The sequence below is a fragment of the Sminthopsis crassicaudata genome, chromosome 4 (assembly GCF_048593235.1).
Source record: "Sminthopsis crassicaudata isolate SCR6 chromosome 4, ASM4859323v1, whole genome shotgun sequence".
Lineage (NCBI taxonomy): Eukaryota > Metazoa > Chordata > Mammalia > Dasyuromorphia > Dasyuridae > Sminthopsis > Sminthopsis crassicaudata.
In genome coordinates this window covers 295,681,542-295,706,019 of record NC_133620.1, presented here as the reverse complement: position 1 = coordinate 295,706,019, position 24,478 = coordinate 295,681,542, and the positions used below count along the sequence as shown (strand labels likewise).

Here is a 24,478-nt window from a genome sequence, read left to right as displayed (position 1 = left end):
CAATATTGTTGTCACATTATAAATTGTTCCCTTAGTCTACTTCCTTTTATATCAGCTCATACAAATCTTCTCAGGTTTCTCTGAAACCAGACCCCTTTATCATTTCTTACAGTACATTACTGCTCCATTATAATCATATCCCATAACTTGTTCATCTATTTTCGAATTGGTGGGCACTCCTTCAGTTTCCAATTTTTTTTGCTATAAAAAGAGCTTTGTAAGCATTTTTATACATATGCATCCTTTTCAGATAGAGGAAGTATCTTACCAGGAGCTCCCCATACTGTTAAAATCATAGTTATGACTTGAAACAAACTCAATAAAAATCTTTCTTGAGATCTGAATGATATGCTTTGCCTACAGAAATGTTCCCATGGGGATTTGGTAGGCAACATGTATTACACAGAGTTATCCATATTTGCAGGTCTTTTGATTTTAAGGGTAAACTTTGACTAAGAAAGCATACTGTGGCAGAAACTAGGCAACAACAAATAACACCCATAACAAAATAAGATCGAAATGGGTTGATGATTTAGACATAAAGAATGATACTCAGATCTGTGAGAAGGAAGGAAATTATGACGAAAGAAGAACTAGAGAACATTATGAAATGCAAAATGGATAATTTTGATTATATTAAAAAGTTTTTGAACAAACAAAATCAATGCAGAAGAGAAGCAGAAAGGAGGAAAAATTTTACGTCCAAGGTCTCGTTTCTAAAATATGTAGGGCGTTAATTCAAATTTATAAGCATACAAGCCATTTTCTAATGGATAAATAGGCAGAGGTTATGAACAGAATATTTTCAAATGAAGAAATTAAAGCCATTTCTAGTCATATGAAAAAATGCCCTAAATCACTATTGATCAGAGAAATGTAAATTAAGACAACTCTAAGGTACCACTATACACATCTCAGATTGGCTAAGATGACAGAAAAAGACAATGACAAATGTTGGAGGAGATGTGCAAAAACTAGAACACTAATACATTTTGGTGGAGTTGTGAACTGAACCTTCCATTCTGGAAAGCAATTTGGAATTATGCCCAGAGGGCTATCAAACTATGCATATCCTTTGACTCCAGCAGTGACTCTACTTGGCCTGTATCCCAAAGATCATAAAAAAGGGAAAGGGACCCACACGTGCAAAAATGTTTGTGGCAGCCCTTTTTGTAGTGGCAAGAAACTAGAAACTGAGTAAGATGCCCATCAGTTGGGGAATGACTGAGTAAGTTATAGTATATGAATGTAATTGGAATGTTACTGTTCTATGTTATTGTTTTAGAAAACAATCACCAGCATGATCTCAGAGAAGCCTGGAGAGACTTACATGAAGTGATGCTAAGTGAAGTGAATAGAAGTAAGAGAACATGTTTATGTGATGACTAAGTGTGATGAACTTGGTTTTTTTCAATAATGAGGTGATTCAGGCCAGTTCCAATAGACTTGTGATGGAAAGTGCCATCCACATCCAGAGAGAGGACTGTGGGGATGGAATTTGGATCACAACATAGTATTTTCACCCTTTATGTTTTTGTTTTTGTTGTCTTTCTCATTTTTTTTCCTTTTTAATCTGATTTTCTTGTGCAGCATAATTATGGAAATATGTATAGAAGATTTACACATGCTTAATATATGTTAGATTAATTGCTCTTTAAGGAATGGAGGGAGAAAAAAATTGGAACACAAGATTTTATAAGGATGAATGTTGAAAACTATGCATATATTTTGAAAATAAAAAGCTTTAAAAAAAAAGATGAAAGAAAGACTTTGGAAAGATTTACATGAATTAATGCTGAGTGAAAGAAAAAGCACCAGGAATACACTGTACACAGTAACAACAAGCTTGTGTGATGATCAACTATGAAAGATTTGGTTCTCAACAGTTCAGTAATCCAAGACAATCCCAAAAAACTTTGGATAGAAATGTTGTTTCTCCTATATCCACTCATATGAAAGAGTGTTCCAAATCACTACTGATCAGAGAAATGCAAATTAAGACAACTCTGAGATACCACTACACACCTGTCAGATTGGCTAAGATGACAGGAACAAATAATGATGAATGTTGGAGGGGATGTGAAAAAACTGGGACACTGATAACATTGTTGGTGGAGTTGTGAAAGAATCTGGCCATTCTGGAGAGCAATCTAGAACTATGCCCAAAAAGTTATCAAACTGTGCATACCCTTTGATCCAGCAGTGCTACTACTGGGCTTATATCCCAAAAAGATACTAAAGAGGGGAAAGGGACCTATATGTGCCAAAATGTTTGTGGCAGCTCTTTTCATAGTGGCTAGAAGCTGGAAAATGAATGGATGCCCATCAATTGGAGAATGGTTGGGTAAATTATGGTATAGGAAGGTTATTGTTCTGTAAGAAATGACCAGCAGGAGGAATACAGAGAGGCTTGGAGGGACTTACATGAACTGATGCTGAGTGAAATGAGCAGAACCAGAAGATCACTAGACACTTCAACAGTACTGTATGAAGATGTATCCTGATGGAAGTGGATATCTTCAACATAAAAAAGATCCAACTCACTTCCAGCTGATCAATGATGGACAGAAACAACTACACCCAGAGAAGGAACACTGGGAAGTGAATGTAAATTGTTAGCACTACTGTCTATCTACCCAGGTTACTTATACCTTCGGAATCCAATACTTCATGTGCAACAAGAAAATTGGATTTACACACATATATTGTATCTAGGTTATACTGTAACACATGTAAAATGTATGAGATTTCCTGTCATCGGGGGGAGGGAGTAGAGGGAGGGAGGGGAAAATCTGGAAAAATGAATATAAGGGATAATGTTATTTAAAAAAATTACTCATGCATATATACTGTCAAAAAAAATTATAATTATAAAATTAAAAAAAAAAAAAGAAAAGAAATGTTGTTTTTCATTTTTTCCCTTTTTTGATCTGACTTTTGTTCCAGCATGATAAGTGTGGAAATATTTAGAAGAATTGTACATGTTAACCTATATTGGAGTGTTTGCTGTCTATAGGAGGTAGGAAGGGAGAGAGAAAAATATGAAACACATGGTTTTGTAAGGGTAAATATTGGCTACACCCAGTGAAAGAACACTGGAAAATGAGTATGGATCACAACATAGCATTTATACTCTTTCTGTTACTGTTTGCTTGCATTTTTGTTTTTCTTCCCAGGTTATTTTTACCTTCTTTCTAAATCCGATTTTTCTTGTGTAGCAAGACAACTGCATAAATATGTATACATATATTGTATTTAACATATACTTTAACATATTTAACATGTATGGAACTACCTGCCATCTAGGAGAGAGGGTGGAGGAAAGGAGGGGAAAAGTTGGAACAGAAGTTTTTGCAAGGGTCAATGTTGAAAAATTACCCATGCATATGTTTTGTCAGTAAAAAGTTATTTTTTTAAAAAAGGATAAAAGTTGAAAACTATCTTTACTTGTATTTTGTTTTGTTTTGTTTTTTATTAAAGCTTTTTAATTTTCAAAAGATATGCATGGATAATTTTTCAATATTAACTCTTGCAAAACCTTGTGTTCCAAATTTCCCTCCCTTTCCCCACTCCTTAATATAATCAAAATTATCTATTTTGTGTTCAATAATGAGCTTCAGTTCTTCTTTGGCCACAAGTTCTCCACAGATCTAAGAGGTAAAGTATCCTTTGTTCTTCTAAAAGTTTTGCATGTATTTTGAAAAATAAAAAACTATTACTTAAAAAAATAATAAACAAATTATTATATGATCTTCTAAGGCAATATACAGCCTGCAGGGATCTTATTTAGTGGCCCATTTCTATTTGGGCTTGAAAAAGTGCCCAAAGCAATCTATCTCTTATGTAACTGAGGCTAGACAAGGGAAGGTAAGATATTCTCTGCCTGTTTCCAGTATACTGAATGGAAGCTTGGGAGAGAAATTCTTCCAGCCATGTGCAGAATGTTGCCACATATGATGAAAAAGAGTCCTTTAATTGGTTGCTGAGCTTCATCAGAACTGAAGACTCAGGGACTTGCTAAGGGAGATGACTAAATTCCATCATTGACTGCTGACTCAATGGAGTCCCCACCCCTCACCCCCATATCTTTCTCTTTTTGGCTTCAAAGAATAAGAATAGCTTTGCGCTACCTCATGAAGATTAAGTGGGGGCATGAGTAGCATAATCTCATTCTCTCATCTGGCTAGCATTCAGTGGGAACATGCGCCTCTTGCCTAGTGAAAGTCCACTAAAGGCCCACCAGTAAGGGCTATCCAAGTGTAGCTAAAAAAGAGGCAGACTAGATATGTCTAGTGTCTTCTTTCCTTATTCTTAAGACAGATTTTTATTCTTTCCAGGAAGGAAAGAAGGAAATTGGAGGCCAGAGACTACTGTGCTCTCCTTAAAATATATCTCTCTACTCCCTTAAATATTGCAAATATAGGGATATGGTTGATGTCAATCTAACTTCCGATCACTTTGTTTTTGGGAGAGGGAGGACCCCAAAATCTATAATAAACACTTTCCTGCCCAATACAGTTCCTGCCCAGTGAACCCACATAATGTTCAGAGCCAAGAAACACATTTATCCAAATCACAGCAAAAGAGAAAACAGAGAAGATATATGTAGAAGAACAAATACTAGAAAATATCAACTGAAGAAATTCTTACATTGGGATTGAGATAACTCATTTCCCCACCAAACAAAGTGTCCTGGATCTCACCCCAAGGGGAAACTTCATCAAATCTCTAGCGTATCCAAGCTGAGGACAGACACATGATAGAGTCTTCTGGGTCTTCTCATGTCTTTCTAGGGTCTTGTCCTTCAGCAACCTAAAGCAGAGTTGTCCTCTTCCAACTTCTCTCTTGAAGCTTAAAGCCAGGAGTGTCAAAAGGGGACTCCTTGAGAACTAAAGTTTTTTTACCTTTCACTTAAGTCCAACTACCTCTCACACAGGGTAGGACATTCATCTACAACAAGATGGAGAGAATCCCATATGGGCTCTGGGACAGGGGTTACATTGGGAAAAGCCTGAGCCCAAGTTTGGGCTACATTTTGTTTTGTTTCCTTATTTGACTAAATATGTTGAAATGGAAATAATCAGTTGACCTTATTATGCATATTTAAATGTCTGGAAGCAACATCTCTAGGTGCTAGAGTAGTAGTAGAAAACTAGCACTCTACATTGGGAATGGAAAGAGAAGAAGACCAGGAGAGAATTAATTCAGTTGGGAACAGAAAAACACACTGAGGACAGATGGATGTGAAGGACCTGAAGGAAGAAACAACTTCAATAAACATGACAATACAATTAAATGTAACACAATTAAAATGTGCTAATGGGGGAGGCACAGAAAGGCCATATTATATATATATATCATACTGATGTATGATTTCTGACTTAAAGATCTTGCTGGAAAATATGTTAAATCACCATTGGGATCAGAAATCTTGCTGGAAAATATGTTGAATCCTCATTGAAATCAGAGGTATAAGGTAAATAAGACTGAGAACTAAGAAGTTAACTTGCTAGTAAGAGAGCCTCAGGTTTACCCTATTAGTACCCCTCATTTGAAAGTAGGATCTTGGGATAATGCAAGAGAAATTTAAATAACCTCATATAGCACTGGAAAGCATGGTCCAATGAGGCCTAGTTGAAACTCCTCTGGGCTACTAAGTTCTTTTGGCTAGGGGACCTCATGAAGACTTACTTTTGCAAAGCCAATTAAATAAGAGATTCTAGATGAGAACAATGCTTTGTCCCTTGTGTAGGTGGCTAAAAGATGGAATTGAGCACACATGGCTTCATAAAAATGAGTTTCTATGATGACTGAGATTAATAGTAAATAAATGAAATTGATTTCTTCCACTCAAAGTGTCAAGATGCTAAGCTCTGATACATTTATTGGGGAGAAGATATATTAATTGTTCACTAGATGTGAACATGGCTTGACATTTGCTGATAGGAAGTCTGTTTAGATTGGCTAAAAGACTTAAGTCACCCAAATTTAGCAAATTATGAACCATGAAAATGAATGTTCCAACTAAATACATGAGAAGGAATCACCTGAGCAAGACTGTATTTCTTTCTGTCTCTATTTTTCCACCTGTTGCCTAGAGGAGGACCTCATGAACTTTGGAGGATAAGAAGATTTTGGACTATCCTCAGAATAACTGATGGAAGTGCCTATATCAGGAGCCAAGGATAGATTGAAAGAAGATTCAAGACTCTATAAAGAGTTCAAAAGGAAATCTATCTATATAGGCATGCCTTGGATAAATTGTGGATTTGGTTCCAGACTAAAACAATAAAGCAAATATCAAAATAATACAAATCACATGAATTTTTTTTTGTTACCAATGCATATTGAAGTTACTTTATACCATATTGTATTTTGCTAAGGGTACAATAGTATTATGTCTAAAAATACAATGTTGACACCTTAATTAAAGTGTCCTATGGATAAAAAATAAATGCTAATAATTACCTGAGCCTTTATTTTTTTGGTAATGGAGGGCTTTGCATCGATGTTACCTTAATAATCACTGTGTGATTGGGGTAGCTTTTCCATAAAACAAGACAACAATGAATTTTGCCATACTGATGAACTCTTCCTTTTACTTGAAAATGTAGAGGCCATATAGAGTTATTAATTGGCCTGGTTTCACTTTTGTGAGTCTCAGGAGATAGGGAGACCTGAGGAGAGGCAGAAAGACAGAGGAACAGTCAGTGGAGCAGTTAGAACACACACAACATTTATCAATTAAGTTCACCATTTTATATATGGGCACAGTTTGTGGTGCCTCAGAACAAATATAGTATATTTATATATAATTTTTATTATATTATATAAATATAGATATAATAATAATGAAAATATTTGAAATATTGTGTGAATTGCCAAGATGCTACATGAAAACATGTGATCACGTTCTATTGGAAAAATGGTACAGTTACCACAAAACTCTAATTTGTAATTTTAAAAACCCTTAAATATCCTAAAACACAATATCTCCAAAGTGCAATAAATGAAGTACAATAAAATAAGGTATATCTGTATCATACTCAGAGGGATCCAGCAAAAGAGACTTCCAGGAGCTGTAAATAAACCCTTTGTCATATGTACTCACTATGCTTCAGACTTTTGAGAGCATGTTTTGTGTGACCTTTATTGCCATAGCAAATATCCATTTCTATGAGCTAATTAAATATGACTTGGTTAGTGTCTAACAACCAATAACCATGATGAGAAAAATATCTGTCAAGGTTCTTGAGAAAACCATTCTAACCCTTAGAGACTAAACCTACTGAGGGAAAGTGATGCTTATCTTTATATTTAGACATTCTCATAGGGAGTCATCATATTGCTGGTTGTCTTTTGGGGTTAGGTTTTTATTATTTTTTTATCTCCAATATTGCCTAACAGGTTTATTGATACCCAAAGTTAGAACTGTCCAGTAATATAGCCCTAAAGCCACTATGGCAAATTGCAGAGGGACAAAAGCTGCACCTAACTGCATTTATTGCGGCTAAATTCAATTCTTTGTGATCTCATATGGGGTTTTCTCAGCAAAGATTCTGAAGCAGTTTGCCATTTTCTTCTCCAAGGGATTAAAGAAAACAGTTTAAGTGACTCACCTAAGCACTACACAACTAGTGACTGTTTGAGATCAGATTGAGAACAGATCTTCTTGACTCCAGTCCCAGTGTTCTATCCAATGGCCCATTCAATTCCCTCAACTGTATCTTTGCTAAATATCCTTTTTTTATTATGATTAGGCAAACTGAGTTTTCTTCACTGCTTTGTTCTACAAATATCTTATTTCATTCTAAGCTTAAACCTGGACTGGCCTGTATCAGGACTGGCCCAGAATGTCTTGCATTTCTCATTGGGATTGGATAAGAGACTTAGCTAAGGGTTGATGCAGAGGAATGGAAACATGAAGGATTGCCCATTCTCATGGGGGGAAGACAGCTGTACATTTAAAAGGATAACAAGTTACTGCTCTAGAAGATCTCTATTCCAGCTTTAAGCTTAGATGGTGAGAATAATCCAGTCTTGGGTTTTATCAAGGTGTGAATTGTGACAGGTCAAGTGAGAAAAGGACTCAAGAAAAGAGAATATTGTTGTTTAGTCATTTTCAGTCAGGTCCAATTCTTCATGACTACATTTGAAGTTTTTTTGGCAAAGATATTGGAATGGTTTGTCATTTTCTTCTCTAAAAATCAGTGTGTGAGTGATTGAGTTAAATGCCTACTAGTGGGAACTCTTGGAACATCACTTCATTACTGAGTTTTTCCCTCTTCTTTCCCCCCACCTAACGAGCCATCCCTTATTACAAAGAACTAAAAAATGTGACAAAAAGAAAAAGATTTTCAGCAAAACTAAAACAATTCATAGGAGGTACACTTAACTCTTCTCCCAGGCCAAGTTTGGCAATTATATTTATTATGTGTCTTTCTTTTTGTTGTTATTCTTTGTTAATATTTTGCAGACATCCTATATATCCTTTTCTCATTCTGCTTACTTCACTTTGTATCATTTCAAATAAGTCTTCCATGCTTCTTTTTATCATATTCATCATTTCTGATGGTACGGTAATACCCCAATTCATTTATGTGTAGTACTCCCCCTAGAATACTCCCCCAACTGTTGCTCACTCACCCTAGAATAGAAGTGTCAAACTCACACAGTAAATCCAGATTAAAATTTAACTGGGAAATGTTTTAATAAACTAAAAATACAGCAAAGCACAGATAATATTAATTTATGATTTTCTAAGTTAATATGTAGCATTCAGTGATCTGTTTCTAATTGAGTTTGACACCATTGACCTAGAAGGTGGTTATGACTGTGAGGTTCCAGAGGGGTACACTATAAGTACTACTCCTACTACAATATAGCTCACAAGTCCCCAGTGGTGTGTGTCTATTAACATTCTGCTAATGGATATAGTTAGCTTTCATCAAAGGAAAAGTAAAAACAGTAGGTATAAAATGTTTTCCCCAGCAAACTCCCAAATACACACATGTTCGCAGAAAGGAGTTGAGTCAAACACAATGACTGTGTCTTTCATTTTGCATTCATATCTCTAGCGACTTCCTGTACCCAAATGTAGAATGATGCATGGCTTGCCAAGGGTCATACAGCTAATAAGCATTAAGTGTCTAAGGCTAGATTTGAACTCATGACCTCTAGTCTTCAGGGCCAGTGCCCTATCCATTGCCCTATCTAACTGCCCCCAAATAACCTATTCTTGAAAATGTAAATTAAAAGTCAAATATTTTCTTTTTTTCCAAAATAAAGTATTAAATTTTTCACAATTTTAATTCAAATTTTGTTAGCTAGTACTTCACTTATATTCTAATATACTGTTTAATATAGTCCTGAACTCATGATAAATACAGTCAGTGGGTGAGTAATTTCTTTATTCTTTAATAAATTGAATAAAATATGGCATAGTTTCTCTGTTTGTCTCTTGACACATTTTTACTATTTGCTTTGTCTGAGATCATGATGTTGATTCCTGTCCTTTTTTTAAAAATTAGAATGAAGCATCATAAATGTTGTTTCAGCTATGTTAAAAATAATAATAATAAAGTTCCATAAAGCAGTAGAGAATAAAGGTAGGGGATGGGAGAAACTATTGTAAAATTAAGTCACAAAGAGAGGCTGAAACCAAAGAGCAGAGTGTCAAGGCAGGACTGAGGAGTTTGTATTTTATTCTATTTGTAATTTATTCTAGAGGCAAATTCTGGAAGGTGTTTGAGCAGGGTAATAATATGGACAAACTTATGCCTTAGAAGAGTTTTGTTTTGTTTTGGGTTTTTTAGCTGTATTATAGACTAATGTAAGGATAAAATAGAAACAAGACCAATTAAGAAACTATTACAATAATCCACAAGAGAATTGGGAAGGACAAGAATTTGGGTGGTGACTGTAAATGGAGTGGAGATAAATTCATAGAGGTGGTGAGGGTAGAATGGACAGAGTTGGCAGCTGACTGGATATAGGGAATGAGGATTAAGTCTTAACCCTGAGGTTTCTAGTTAGGGTGATTGAGAGGCTAGGCTACTAATTTTCATTAGTAGATATTGGAAAGTATAAGGGGGAACAGATTTAGATAAACTTGTTCCTATTCACTAACCTGTCCAGAATAACTTTTTGTGTGGATGTGTGGATGTGAGAGAGAGAGAGAGAGCGCGAGTATGGCTGTGGAGGGAGAAGGGAGGGCATCGTGAATGTTTCCTGATGGGAAGTAGGGGTAACGGGTTCCACCCTAAGAATCAGGACTAAGACAGTTTTGATTCCTAAAATTCATTTTCTGAAGGGAAGAAAGGTAGATCTGTGGACTTGGGTGATGGATTCTATCTTTGGACCAAGATGCCTGGCCCTATCACTTCTATTCTCAAAAACAGGACATCAGAAAAGAGGAAAAAATGACTGAGAAGAGTAGTGGTGAGAACCACATTCACCATCCTCTTTCTTTTCTCCTCAGGAAGGAGAACCTTTCCCTCTGCTACAGGGCAACGACCTTTTCATTAATTCTCTGTCTTTGTGTCTCTAATTCCTCACAGGTTGGAGAGAAAGATAAGCAATGAACCCAGATATTGTACTAACAGATCCTCTTTCCTCAATACCCTTACCAATTGAGTTCTAAATAACCTATCTTTTCTCAGGCCTTAGCTCTGCTTCAATTCTTCTTCTATCCCTCAAAACTAGTATCAGTTCCTCTATTTGGTTTCTGGGTTCCTCAAGGGCAAAGATAGCATCTTGGAATCTCTCCACCAGTCTTCAGCATAGGGTTATCCAAACTGAAGGGTGGTCAAAGTGAGGTGGGGAAAGAAAAGTATAATGATTCAGAACTTCATATTAGTTCTGATAGGAAAAGGGGAAGGGGGTGTGCAATACTTTTTGAGAATTAGAAAAACAATGTGAGACCAGCCCAAAGTCTGTTTCCCCAACAGCAGAAACTGCGGCCTGTGGTTTCATTGGGTGCAGTCTGGATTTTGCAACTCTCAGTTTTTGACAACGCTTGTTTCAAAAGTTAGGCTGAGGATTACATATATAACATGGAATGACTACTAGCAATGTGGGACCCATCCAACTGTGTCTATCTGACATTTTTGCTACCAAGAACACCAAAGCCAAAGGCAAAGGACATCTCCAGCCCAGAGTCATCATTAATGCATCCTTGGTGGAGGACGCAATCCACCTGGAAGAAGTATATGGGGAAATGAAGTCTGTGATAGAAGCCCTTAAGAATAATTTCAATAAATGCAAATCAAGCCACTGGGCTTGACCCATTTGTAAAAAGACCCTAACAAGCCTCCACTAAGTAAATACTTGTAGTTGTGAAATATACCTCTGCTAGGCTATTTCCTTCATTTAGATGTTCCTGAGGGAATAGGAATATTAGTAAATTATGACTATCTCAATTTTCTGCTAAATACTACCTCAAGGAATATTTAATGTGGATTTATTTTCTTCCGTAGTAAGGAAGGTGTAAGTGGGTATATATCATGCCATTAATGGGTCCTGAGGTTGAACTCCATGTTCACTGTTGGGAAACTTTACCTGTAATTCATGTTCTGAATCTAGACCTCAATATTAAGTACCTCTGTATTTTGCCTGTAGTGGGATTTCATTGATGAATAAAGTCTAAATAAAATGAAACGAATGAAAACAAAAAGAGATAGAATTAGAGAAACAGGGGAGGATGGTCAACAAGGGCTTCATTTCATATTAATTGCCACCATTTAATGTCAATCAATAAACATTTATTAAGCACTTACTATGTGTCAGGCACTGGGTTGAGTGCTGAGGAGTCATAGAAAAGAAAAAGTAGCTCACAGTCTAATAAGGAAGACTAGATGCAAATTATGTACAAAACAAGATACAGAATAAACTGTAAATAATCACTCCAGCCAAACTTCCTTATTTGCCATCTGGTCCACACATTTTGAGATTTCCTGCTAATATTTGTTCATTCAAATCCCTATGCTTTGGAATTCCCCCACCCACTTCCTCCAATTTTTGAATTAATTCTTTCAAGTTCAAACCAAAGGTTACTTCTTTCACGAAGCCTTGCCTGATCTTCCAAAGGAGTAAAGGCCTTTTCTCCCTAAGAAATTGAATAGTTCTTATGATTTCTTTTATGTACTTGTAATTATTTTTTGTATTTTTGTTCCCCTGTGTTAACAGAATTTACTTTATTGGTCTCTAAATTGTGTGAATAGCTAGAACAAACAAAGCAGGCCTAGAAACAGGTTTTTAGAGCTCAACTAGCATTTTAATTAATTACTTTCAGAGTGAGAAATACAGTTTGCAAACTGGAAGCTCTTCTGAGCAGGAAACCTCCTGCTGTTGCAGGAGAGATTGAGATTTTTATACACAAATCATAACTGGGAAGGGATGTAGAAGGTAGATTATAAGACAATCATTTTCACAGCCTGAGTAGTTTTCCCATGATAAGCCCATAAGTACAGGACAATATGGGTATTTTCCAATTCTATGGGAACAATTCTTAAGTGATTGTTTCAAATCTCCCAAGATTGCTTTACTTGGTGGGGGACAGGACCAGAATTCTGTGACAGGAACAGATTCTACAATCTTTGGTTTACTTCACTTAACATACACAGGAGAAAGTTGTCAAGAATTGATTGATCATTTCAAGGTGAAATGTAAGACTGAATCCCAAGTAAGAGTCTGCTGAGAAAATGGTAGCTCTGAAAAATCTAGATGTATATTCATTATATACACATCATATCAATAATTATGAAAATCATAATAATTTTCTTCACACCTGTATCAAGGTTTCATAGCTCCAAGTTAATGAATGAAAAGACTCTGGTCCCCAAAGCCCTGGGAATAGCAATGCTTTCAGCTCAGTGCCCTCAGATAGAGCATCAGGAGATGCTTTCTGAAAGGTGCTACGGCCATAGCTACTGAAGCCCCAGGGAAAAAAAAAAAGAAAAAAAAAAAAAAAAAAGCTTTTTGCCACCAAAGTCTTTGGTGCTATCAAATGTTTCAACATCAGAAACTGGTATCATTTCATTAGTGGAAATAACATTAAAGAATAGGCATTAATATATAATAATAATATCATAAGTGATGGCAAATAAGTTAGCTGAATCTGAGTATTGGAAGAACTATCTTCTCCAAGTTGATCATTCTTACATAGTGTGAACTTAAAAACCTTGACTATCCTGGTTGCCCTCCTCTGGATTTTCTCCACATGACCAACCTCCTTCCTAATGTAGTGCCCAGAACTGAACATAATATCCCAGATGTTGCTGACCAGATGGAGTCCAATAGGATTTCTATTTCTTTATTCCAGTACACTGTCTCTCTTAAGAATGCATTGATTCCCTTGGGTGTTATTACACTGACCTTATATTAGGCCTGAATTGACACAGCAGGCTCTTAATAAATCAAAACTGCTGATTATACAAAATAGTCCTTTTTCTTTCTCTAACACACATAGATATGTGTCCTGAAATGACATGTTGTGAAGGGATAACTGCGTAGTGAGAGTAGAAAAAGAATTCAGGGGATGAGAAAGATCAGGATGTTTAATCATATTTCAGGAAAGAAGTACTGCTGCCCCTTGACAGAGCTTTCAGATTTCCTCCTCAGTCCCACAACTCATATAGGAAGTCACCTCATATGGGACAGGATGCAGGTGGCTCTGGAGCTTTATGATATCACAAGCAATGAGTCTGAAGTTGTGGAGAGTGTAGTTGGAAGGGGCTAGTGTTGTTAGTCTGGAGAGTATAAGTTAAAATTCACCTAATCACAGCTCCCCATTCCAGATATGACCAAGAAACCAGCAACAAATGATATTAATGTTTCTTTATTCCAAGTCTCATACAGTATGCCGTTTTAGATCCATCCACTCATTGATCCATCTCTCATTCATTTTCCCTTCATTCTCCCTCTAAATATCACCCCTGGTCTCTCATTTTTCTCCTCTTTCTATTTTCACCTCAGCAAGGGCCACCAAATTCAGTTGCCTAACTACGATGAGTCTCTCACACTACCAAAAATAATTTGTAGGGAAATACGAGTCTATCCATTTGCACAGCTTTGATGTAAAGATGTATAACTGTAATAAGACTTCTCCATCTTGAAAGGAATTGATTTTATTTCCAACCCTTTGTTCAACTAGATCAGAATACAAGGTTCACTTGATCCCAGCTTGTGAAACCAACGTCATTTGGAAATGTCTTCTTTAATCCTGGGCCCAGATACACAGAAGTCTACTTTTCTGTCCAATAGTCAGAGGTTGTTCTTGACAGACCATCCTTTTGAAAGCCCTTAACCTCAACTCAGCAATTACAACAGTCCCTTAAATGTCCAGTCCATGTTCTATTCCATGAAACTTGAAATATCTCTTTCCTCTTCCCACGCCTCTTTATAGCCTTAGGTTATGATATCTTTTGAGGTTCAAAACAAACAAAAATGATATCCCAGAACAGTTTCTAAGCTTAAAAACAACAACAACAACAAGAAGACAGCATTACATAGCACCCAAGATTTCTTGAACTAAAGTTTTCTAGTTACAGTAAAAGACTAATGAGGCAATGTCCAGCATCAAGGAAAAATAAATGATCATTTTCTTCTCTGCAAGAGAAAACACTAAGGAAAGAGATCATAGACCCAAACAAAAGGTATCACCTCTGCCTCAAGGACCTCAGTCCTTGTCAATCCAAAAGACAATATAGAAACAATATAGAGAGTTCCAGCAGCCTAACAGATAAGCAGGCTGAATTCTAAGGTAGCAAGGAATTCTAGATTCCTTTCTAGAGCCAATATGTAAGTTCCCAATTTTTGCGCAAATTTGCTAATTTGAAAAATGTCAGGTTAGGTCCCAGACCCAACTCTACAGTGATAAGAGAAAACATATAATATTATATTCACCACGAAGGATCCACTCCCCCTCTTCTAGGTGATTAGGCATGAACTAATGAAATTTCTGGAGGTTACCAGCCCCCACTTTGGAGTAATGAAGAACCCCAAAACTTCTTACAGAGCTACGATGAAAGATTTATTTTCTCTACATCTCGATCACTGAAGGGGTCGTTCTGTTCTACAGCCACAGAGAAAAACATTGATTTAAGATCCATCACTTTCCAGAATGGCATGGCTTGGCTTCATTGCCCCCAGAGGATTCCTAAAATGCTGTAGAATAAAGGTTCTTACCTCTTGTAAAATTAAAAAAAAAAAAAAAAAAGTTTCTTTATGTAAAATGACTATAATAATAATTATATGAAATATTCAAGCTTAGGTACAAATGGGTCCCCAGGCTTGGCTCTGCCAGCAGAGCTATAATCTCACTTTACTGTGGATCACTTCTAGCCACATAATTCCCTAATGGGTGTGGGGGAGGAATGAGGAAATGGGGAATATGGTTCCTTGTGAGAAAAAATCATCAACTTCACCCAGTAACTCCAATAAATTATATTTATAGAAGAACTGAAATTAGCTGAGTGCTATTCCCTGCCAGGCAACCTAATTCTTCTAGGCAAAAAATCCCAAAGGGAAGAGATTTTGGCCAGCAAAATGGAAACAGACCTAGTAGATCTGCTACCCCTGCTCTCCCCGAAGTGAAAAACTGGATTGAGATCAACATTAGAACCAGGAAAGGGTGAGGGTAAGGGTAAGCTGAGCCACAAGCCTGGCCCTCAACAAGGGGCCCTCAAAACATGGTAATGGACTTTGGTGTTGGTGGCGGCACCATGTTTCTGTCGAAGATGGAGGCGAAGTTGACTCTTGTGGCGGAAATGCAGGTTGCAGGGCTCACACTGATGGATGAAAACGGAGAGTCACAATTGGCAACGTGCCACAGAACAAGCAAATACTAACCAAACCTACCATTTTCACTTTTAAACTCTACAATAAATGAATTTTCCTCGGAGTGCTGATCCCCATCATCAGTTCTACTCCCTAACTAGCTCCTGAATGACAAGTTACTTTTTATTCACCCTCCCTACTCCCCTCTCAAGTGGGACCAAAAAAGTGCCTGTTCTAGTTCCCCAATCTTGATCCTCAGTCTCTGCCCAACATTTGTTATGTGCTCCCACAGCTCGCTTCCAGAAGTCTCCAACCTACTTGTTCCCTCCTCTGCTCTCCACTCACCCATCACTCCCTAAAGACTCAGCGAGTCGAGCTCTCAAAACACTAATGGGCAGATTGTCTCTTAGAGGGGTTGGCTCTACCCAATCCCTAATACCCACGTGATACGGTTTCTCCCCAGTATGGATGCGCACGTGGCTCTTCAGTGTCTGCAGGTGACGAAAGCGAGTTCCACAGGTAGGACAGGGATAGGGCTTCTCCCCAGTGTGAATCAGCACGTGTGCACGAAGGTGTGCCACCTGCGCGCGCAAGGATGGATAGCATTGGGACTCTGCCATATTTTCAACGCACCACCTTTCATCCTCTCCCCTTCTCTTAGCCATTGGTTCCCTCCACCTATTGAACCAAGCTTTAGTCGACATGGGACCTTTGAGTGCGTCTTCTTAAAGCGAGCCGGCTAAGTATATAACCTGTCCACCCCAGGACTCAAATCCTGGGTCATTTTAGAATTCTTACTTAGAACTCTCCCAAGCTTCCTCTCCACAACCCCGGTACCTGCACGAAGCGAGAGCCACAAGTTTCGCATTTGTAGGGCTTCTCTCCAGAGTGGATGCGGCTGTGCGTTTTGAGATTGGCAGGTCGGTTAAAACGCGCCCCGCAAACAGCGCAGTGATAAGGCTTCTCCCCTAAGAAGAGGAGGAAAGAAGGAACTCGAGCTCTGACCTTTGCTACTACAGCGGGATGGTCCGGGGCGCCCCTTCCCACCCCCTCGGTCTCTCTTCCCTCTTCTCTCCCAGTGTACCTGTGTGCACCGTCCGATGACTGGCGAGGTTGCCTTTGTAGCGGAAAGCACACCGGCAGAGCTGACACTTGTAGGGCTTGTCTTCGTTCCCCAGGCTGAGGGGGGTCAGTGCTCGCGACTCCACCTCTGCCGGGCAGCCAGTCCTTCCCTCACAGTGTTGGTAGTTGAAGAAATTACTCTCTGGGAGGAATGGCAATAGTAAGTTTTTAGGATACTCTCTAGAACTGTAGTTTCTATGAGGTGGTGATTCCTGAGCCTGGCTCCTTCTCTGTGACAGCCGGCAGAAAACGCCTAACTCTAGTCCTGTGGTTGTTTCGAAAGAAACTTGTCTCTTTGAATTGCTTATTATTGGGATCCCGGAGCAAGGGAGAGAGTTCTCACCTGGTCGGGGACAAGACGCTTCAGAAGGCGATCCGAGGTTTCTCTGGCTGGGAAGCATGAGCAGCAAGGGGGGATCAAGCGCCGGGGAGAGCCTAGGGATAGAGGAAGGGAGAGCAAAAGCTCTTCTGAGAAAAAAAAAAAAAAAAAAAAAAAAAAAACTACCCTCCCACTCCCAAACGAGAAGCTGTGTTAGATCTAGAGTTGATCTAAACTAGAGGTATGCTCGTAGTTCCCATTTAGAATCTGGATTAGTGATTGAACTGTTTCACTACGGACACCTCCTCCCCAATCTCCTAGGACCACGCCCCTCCAAAAGCCGCTGGGTACCAACTCCCTGAGTCCACACCCTTTAGGTATCACCTGACATAATACCTCCCCCAACCTTCCGAGTCCCCAAGGCTCTCGAACCTGCTCCCAGTCCCGGAACAGGAACCCTCCTCCCCGCTGCTGCTAGAGGCCTCTTCGCCACTGGCAGGCTTTGCGGAACCAGTTGGTTCGGCAGCAGCGTCCGCCTTCCCCGTTGGGGTCCCTGCTTGGGCCATCCTGGAGTTGAGAATGATGAACTTGTATTTCTTCCAGTTGCAGGCTGAAGGGCCAAGACTAGGTGGGCTGCCTGGGATAGGAGGACCATGGAAACAGCTGTGGGACTCTGTTGGGGGGTCCGGGTGCCCCTCAAAGCGGTGAGGGCTACTTTCTGGAGGGGCTGCTGACATAAGAGGTGCCTGTGATTCTGCATCAAGTGGTTGCAGGGAGATACCTATGGGCTCATAGCTGTGGGATAGAAGAGTTGAGGTTACAGGGTTTGGAGATGGAGCTGGCCTTAAAAATTCTCTGCTTCAATTCTTTCAATTACAAATGAGATTAAATTAAGCAATATTGCTAAAGCAAGGTCTGACTTTGGCACTCCCCTGCTGAATGACTTCTGGTGGCTCTCTAGGATCACATACAATCTCTTCTGGCATTTAAAATCTTCTCCAATCTGGCTGTAACCTAGCTTTCTAGCCTCCTTTCCACTCCCTACTCTCCAGCCAAATTGGCTTTCTTCACACACAATATTCCCTCTCTAGTCTTTGTGGGAATTCCTGGAGTACTGGCTGTACACTGCTTGTAATATACTTCCTCTTTTCCTTATCTCTTGTTATCTCTAGTTTCCTTCAAGCTTCTATCAATTCCTTTCATGGTTTTATATTCCTTCGAATTTCTCTAAATTTTCTGTATTGTCTCCCACATGGAAGATAATAATATACTCTTTGAGGGCAGAGACTGTCATTTTTGTTTTTCAAATTAACAACACATAGCTTGGTACCTGTCACTTAGCAGATGTATAATAAATATTTGTTGAATGATCACTTAAAGTTACACTACTAGGAAGTGAAAGAGCCAATTTTGACCAAACTTAATCCAATCCTCCAAGTCAGTCCACTTAAGTAAGAGGAAACTAAGATTCTTCGATGGCAAGCAAAACTACTAGGCCCCTGCCATCAGGTCAATGTGGATATTTTTTTTAATAGAAAAGAAAATTGAGGCTCAGAGAGGTAAGTTGATTTATTTCCAAGTTGGAACCTCCAATTTTTTCACTACCTCCAAACCTACTATCTTCTTAAATATTCCCCAACCTGAAATTGTTCTCCTTTTCTCAACTCCTCTGATAGCTCCATTGTGGGAACCCAATCTTACTCAACTGTCATCTCTCCTTCCAAGCCTCTTCCCTCCAAACTGCCTCCCCCTCACCTTGCCTGGATGAATCGGTGACAGGCCTCTACTACGTGGTCCATCTGTAGATACGTGGCTGCTGCCAGGACGGCCGGGGCATTAGCAGGTGAAAGGAATAGACGTGAAGTGTACATAAAATCCAAAAGGGGGGCAAAGCCACCAGCTTCAGGGCCCCCAGGTAGGGATAGAAGGTCCATTCCCACTCCTGCCCGGCCACGGAAAATCGAATAGAAGAAGCCACTGCGGGCCAGACAAAGGGAGGTGAGTTTTATTGCTTCCTTAGGCCAAAACAATCTCACAATCGAGAATGCAGGTATTTGATGCGGCGGGCAGTTCAGTTCCAGAAAGCCAAAAAAACCCAAAACAATAATCCTCTGCTACATAAACTCTGAGATCCACACTTTGGACCCGTGGGCTCTGTTAATATTTTGCTCCTCCCAAGTAAACCTAATTTTTCCAATGGCCTCATTTCTTCAATGCAGGGAAATTTTCTCCAAATCCCACATCAGTCTAGTTCACCCTACCCCTGCTTTCAGTCAGGTCCCGCCCCTGATGGAAGAGCACATTCCTCCCCACCTCTCCACAGAGCCGCCCTCTCGAACCTGCAGGCGATCAGGACAGCCTTGTGAGCCCGGAGGGCCCGACCTCCCACTAGCAACGTGACATCGGTGAGGACCCCTCGAAGGCGCAATTCGTTCAGGTTCCAGAGCACATCTGTGGCATGGCGAGTAAATTCCCGGACGTAGCCTAGACTCCCCACCGCGGCGGTGGCCGAGTTCATGATGAGGGTGGCCTGGAAATGAATGAGACGTGGGAGTCAAAGAACCAGGGTGTTTGTTCTTCAGGATTTTGAATAGGCAGATTCCTAGTCTGGGCCCTTCTTGTTCCCCTGGAACGGCCTCCCTCTCCTCCCCAACCTTTTCTCAGGATATGTTTCCTGAAGGGCAGCCTCTGCAAGCCTTCGGACTTAAATATGGCTTAAGTGCTGGAAGTCAAGGGTCCTTCTTCCCCACCTCCCATCGCCAAAGTGCGGCTCTTCCCAAGATCTGGTGCACCAGTCACCAGAATCCTAATTCCCTATCCCATGCAGGGGAGAATTCAAAAAAACCGCTTTTGGAAAACTCTAGACTCAACCAATTCTTAATGATATTCTTCATTTAACAGGAGATAGTGAAGTGATGTTAATGACATTCCAAAATCCTAGACCTGGGATTTGATCCAAAGCTGGCATCTTGTTCTTCCCTTCTCCTCGACTATTTCCCCAAATCTATCCAGAGACATCAGAGACTCCTGAGATCTTCGCCCGCCCTCCCCGCCCCCCTCCGACCCTGCAGTCTTACTCCCTCCAGCACATTATGCCTAACTCCCTGGGTCCCTCGCTTTCCAGCCCAACTTGCCCCTACACTTCTCAGGATCCCCGGAGTGCGTGTCCCCTCCTTCTTTCACCCCCGTCCGGCAGGGGCTGCGGTTTCTGCTCTGGCTGGGATGGGGCGGAGTATCTCTCCCAGCCCTGACTCCTTTATCCCGGCGGGATGTTGGGGGCGGGAGGAGGGAGGAGGGGAAGCATTTGGGTCGGCATCCTTCCTGCCTGCCTAGAGGGGGGAGACTGGGGGTGGGACCTCGGAAGCATGTGAAAGGTGTGATCTGCCGGTCCTAGCGGAATAGCGTTGAAGGTTCATGGGAACCGGGATTTAGGGTTAGAGAACTCTGACTATTGCAGGGCCTCTTGGAAAGCCAGAGAAAAGTTTTAGGGTCTAGGACCACTGGGGGAGGCCTTCGGGGGTCAATTAGGAACTTGCGGAGGCAAACAGCGGGAGGGAAGAGAGGGATTGCCGACTAAAAGAGTCCTGGCGGGAAAAGAAAATTCCAGCTAGAGTCGAGCATCCCAGTTCGAGAGGTGGAAAGAAAAGTTATTGAGAGCAGGTTTTTGTCCCTGATGTCTAAGAGTCCCTAGCAAGAAGGCTGGCCTCAACCCTAAACTTTGTGTAGCTGCCACGTAGCTACAGAAAATGTTCATGGCCCGGCCTCGCAGGGGAACCGCGAGAGAGAGTCGGGGAGGGAGACCTGAGAGGGAGAGGCAGTGAAGGGAGGGGCGGATGTGATTTCTAGTCCATTTCCTCCCATTGTACGGGGACAGGACGGACAGTCCAGCTGCTTCCGCTAGAGTGGGTGGGGAAACCCCCCAAGCCAGGACGGAAGTCTGGAGAGGATCGGGGCACACTGGCATCCCGGCCACTCGAAGCTACAGACTCTTCCCCTCCTGCCAGACTCCACTCTTCAAGCACTAGTGTGTGTGTGTGTGTGTGTGTGTGTGATTGCTGCGCTATTTGTACGTTATCTTATCCCATATTAACAATGCTGAATTAAGTATTAGCTAATCCTATAGACATAAGCTTTAGCTAGCAACAAATCTTATACAAGTGAGGCAGCTGAGACTCCAGAGAGGTTAACATTTGCCCGCGGTTGCACAGCCTCTAATAGAGGCGACATTTGAACGGCGGCCTCTCTTCACTTTGCATCTAGAACTAGACAGATGGCCCTCTACTTCCCCGTCCCTCGCTCCTCCCAGGGGACCGGGTTTCTAGCTCGCCCAGACCACGGAACAGGCTTTTGGTTCACTGAGGAGCCTGTCCCATGACATGCCACAAGATGGCAGCATTGCGTTGTCCCAGACATTCAGGAGGGTTAGGGTCTGGGAAAGGAGCCTCACTGCCCAGCTGTAACTCATACTCCCACAACTTCACCCTCCCATCCCCCTGGGTATTCGGAGTAGGGAAAGCTAAGCCCGTAGCAACGGAGGTGGGAATGGGAGTGTAAAGAAGGGAGCGGGGGAGAGTGTGTCTATTGATTTTCCATCCTGTCCTTGTGTTTGTACCTAGCCGCATGTAGTCTCCCCCAAAGGCTCTGAGCTTCTTGGGAGCTAGAAGTGACTGTTTCCTACCTTCCCTGTACGCCCATGGCGTAAGCCCCGCCAGGGCTTAGTGGAGCTTAATACAATTCAGAGATGTGGAAAGCTTCTGGCTAAGGGGACATGAGGCAAGGGTAGCCCAGTGGACAAGACGGTCAGAGGAGGTTGTGTAGAATTCTCTTAATCCTTAGTCATGCTAATTATCTGCAATTCAATCCCTTAAGGACCTTAAGCAAGCATCATTAATTTTAATTTGGGGTCATACTGGAAAGTAGGAAAGACATAGTAAAGGATCATGGAGTAGTTCAGGGGGTCAAGGAGAGAAGATTCTTTGCAAGTTCCCGAGCTCTGTTCTTGGTGGGAAAGGGTGATTGTCCTCTAATTCTGTAGGAAAACAAAAAGGGGTTCTGACATCATTTGGAGGTTAACTATGACTGGGAGCAGAAACAGGTTTTAAGGAGCCCCTTGGGTTTGAGAAAGATTATCAGGGAGGACACAAGCCCAGACTGGAGGCAGTGAGTGTGGAAGCTGTTAACAAATACTTTAGGACGTCGATGGGTTCGAGATTGGAAATCTGCTGAGAATTCAATTAGGAATGCAGTTTGGGTGTGAAGCAGTTAACTGGGTTTCTATTTACAGTTGGAGACTGAGAGGGTTTGAGGAATTCAGCGACCAGTTTTTAGGGTTTACTTTCAGGAGTACTTTATGGGGGGAGGATGCAGGGACTGAGAGTATAGGTCTGAGAGCGCTTGTCACATTTTGGGGGTGCTGACTTGGAGATTTTTCAGTTAGTTATGGAATACATGTGTCTGAAGGACTCAAATTGTTGCTAGATCCTAGTAACAAAGAGCCTCTGTAGCTGTGAGATTTAGAAGCCAGAGTGGGGATTTGAAATTCGATGCCCGAACTAGAGCTCCCACCACCACCATCCCATAAAGTTGGTAATCCTTTGGGATTGCCAGAAGCATGCAGGAAATTGGAAGGAGTTAGATTGACGGATAGGTTCCCAAAGAGAACAAGATCTGGTGGGGGGGATTAAGGGACCCAAGCATTCTTTCTGCTTCTCCTTCCCCCGTTGCCCCCCCCAAAAAAAAACAAAAAACAAACTTATACCAAAAGCAAAACAAAACAAAAAACCCCAACAACAGCAGCAACAACAACAAAAAACCTGGCTGTATAACTGCAATGGCAGATTCCAGTCCTCAAAGCTTCTTTAAACCACCACAGAGACCCAGCCGGGGTTGGGGGGAGGGGAGGGGAGAGAGAAGCGGGCTTCTCAGCTTCCTAGGGAGTAGGGGGAATGAACTGGGCCCCATGTTCCCCAGATCCTTGGGAAGGACTCTTGACCACATCCCCAGGTGTCGGGCATCTCAGCCTTGGAAGGGGAGAGGGGCGGGCTGGGGCACCCGGGAGGAGGAGGGAGAGTGACTTCCAAAATTGGCATCAGGACAGAGCAGGGCGGGCGGGAGGCAAGCAAAAGGAAGAATTTTCCTGGAGAAACGGGGGGACCTGAGTGTCTGAGATTTGGGGAGCTGGTCAAGGGTGGTCCTCCCTTGACCCTCAATTTTTTAGAGATTTTTTGGGGGGCTTTGGACCCCTATAGGGTGGGTGAGGAATGTAGTGTTGGTGTAATCTGACTTGGGCATTTCTGTTGCCTCTCCCACCCAAGTTGGAGACGGATGGATTGGGAGGGGGGGAGGGTGTCCCCAATTCTAACTTGGAGTGAGGAAACCCCACTCCTAAGCCCTCTTGGGGGGGGTTCCTCCCATCTTAAGACACTTCCCATTCCTTAAGTCAGCCAGGAGAAAAGAGAAGGCCGAAGATACGACTTGGGGTGTCTCCTCTTCCTGGGCCCCTAACTTGGGGAATGTGCTTCCAAATCGGCTCCCTTCAGAAATGAGGGGGGGACCAGGAACCAGGGGGGAATAGCTGAGGTAAGTGGGGAGGGGTCAGGGAGGTATTCCCTGTTTGGGGGCAAAATAAGGGAAGTTGGGGGGGATGGTGGGAGTTGGGGTATGGACTTTGAAGATAGGGTGACAGGTTGAAGTTATTTCTTGAGCCTTGAAATTCATAGCACACATCACCTCAAAGCTAAAAGTGGAGACCAAAGAATTTTTACACCTCTTCATCTCTCATTGGCTTCCATCTCTAATTTTTAAATAATTCTCCTAAAGATTAAAATTAAGATTTTTTTAGGGGTTCTTACATTTGAGGGGTAATGTAGGTGATAACTAGAAGTCTGGTGTGTTGAAGGTGGAGAGGTTTAGAAGGGGGTGTCCGGATTCCTCCTAAACCTGAAAAACTGTTTACACCATCTTAGCTCTTTTTGGTTTCTGGGATTTTTTCTTTTCTTTCTTTTTGGAAATTTAAAGGGGTTTTTGATGGTATGTGTGCATATATATTTTTTAATATATCTAGAAAGTACTTTTAATTTTTCTTAGAATGATTTTTGCTCTTGACTTTAGATTTATGTTTGTTACAGACTCAAATGTAGATTTTTTTTTTAAATTGCACCCCCATTACCTCTAGTGTCTCAGACAAGATGGGAGGATGTGGGAGGACAGAAGACGTGTCAGGAGGAAGGGCCTGGAGGTTGGGGAGGAGCATGGGTGAGG

General features: G+C 41.2%; 1 protein-coding gene across 1 annotated transcript; it reads right to left on the bottom strand.

Moving 5' to 3' along the window:
- Nucleotides 1-13,821: 13,821 nt before the first annotated feature.
- Nucleotides 13,822-20,476, bottom strand: BCL6B (BCL6B transcription repressor). Its single transcript, XM_074311707.1, has 9 exons — nucleotides 20,359-20,476; nucleotides 19,558-19,748; nucleotides 18,974-19,195; nucleotides 17,651-18,013; nucleotides 17,243-17,334; nucleotides 16,862-17,041; nucleotides 16,615-16,745; nucleotides 16,221-16,358; nucleotides 13,822-15,788 (listed from the first exon to the last, which is right to left on the bottom strand). The coding sequence occupies exons 2-9, from the start codon at nucleotides 19,734-19,736 to the stop codon at nucleotides 15,669-15,671; spliced, it is 1,425 nt and encodes a 474-aa protein (XP_074167808.1). The 5' UTR covers nucleotides 19,737-19,748; nucleotides 20,359-20,476; the 3' UTR covers nucleotides 13,822-15,668.
- Nucleotides 20,477-24,478: the final 4,002 nt, after the last annotated feature.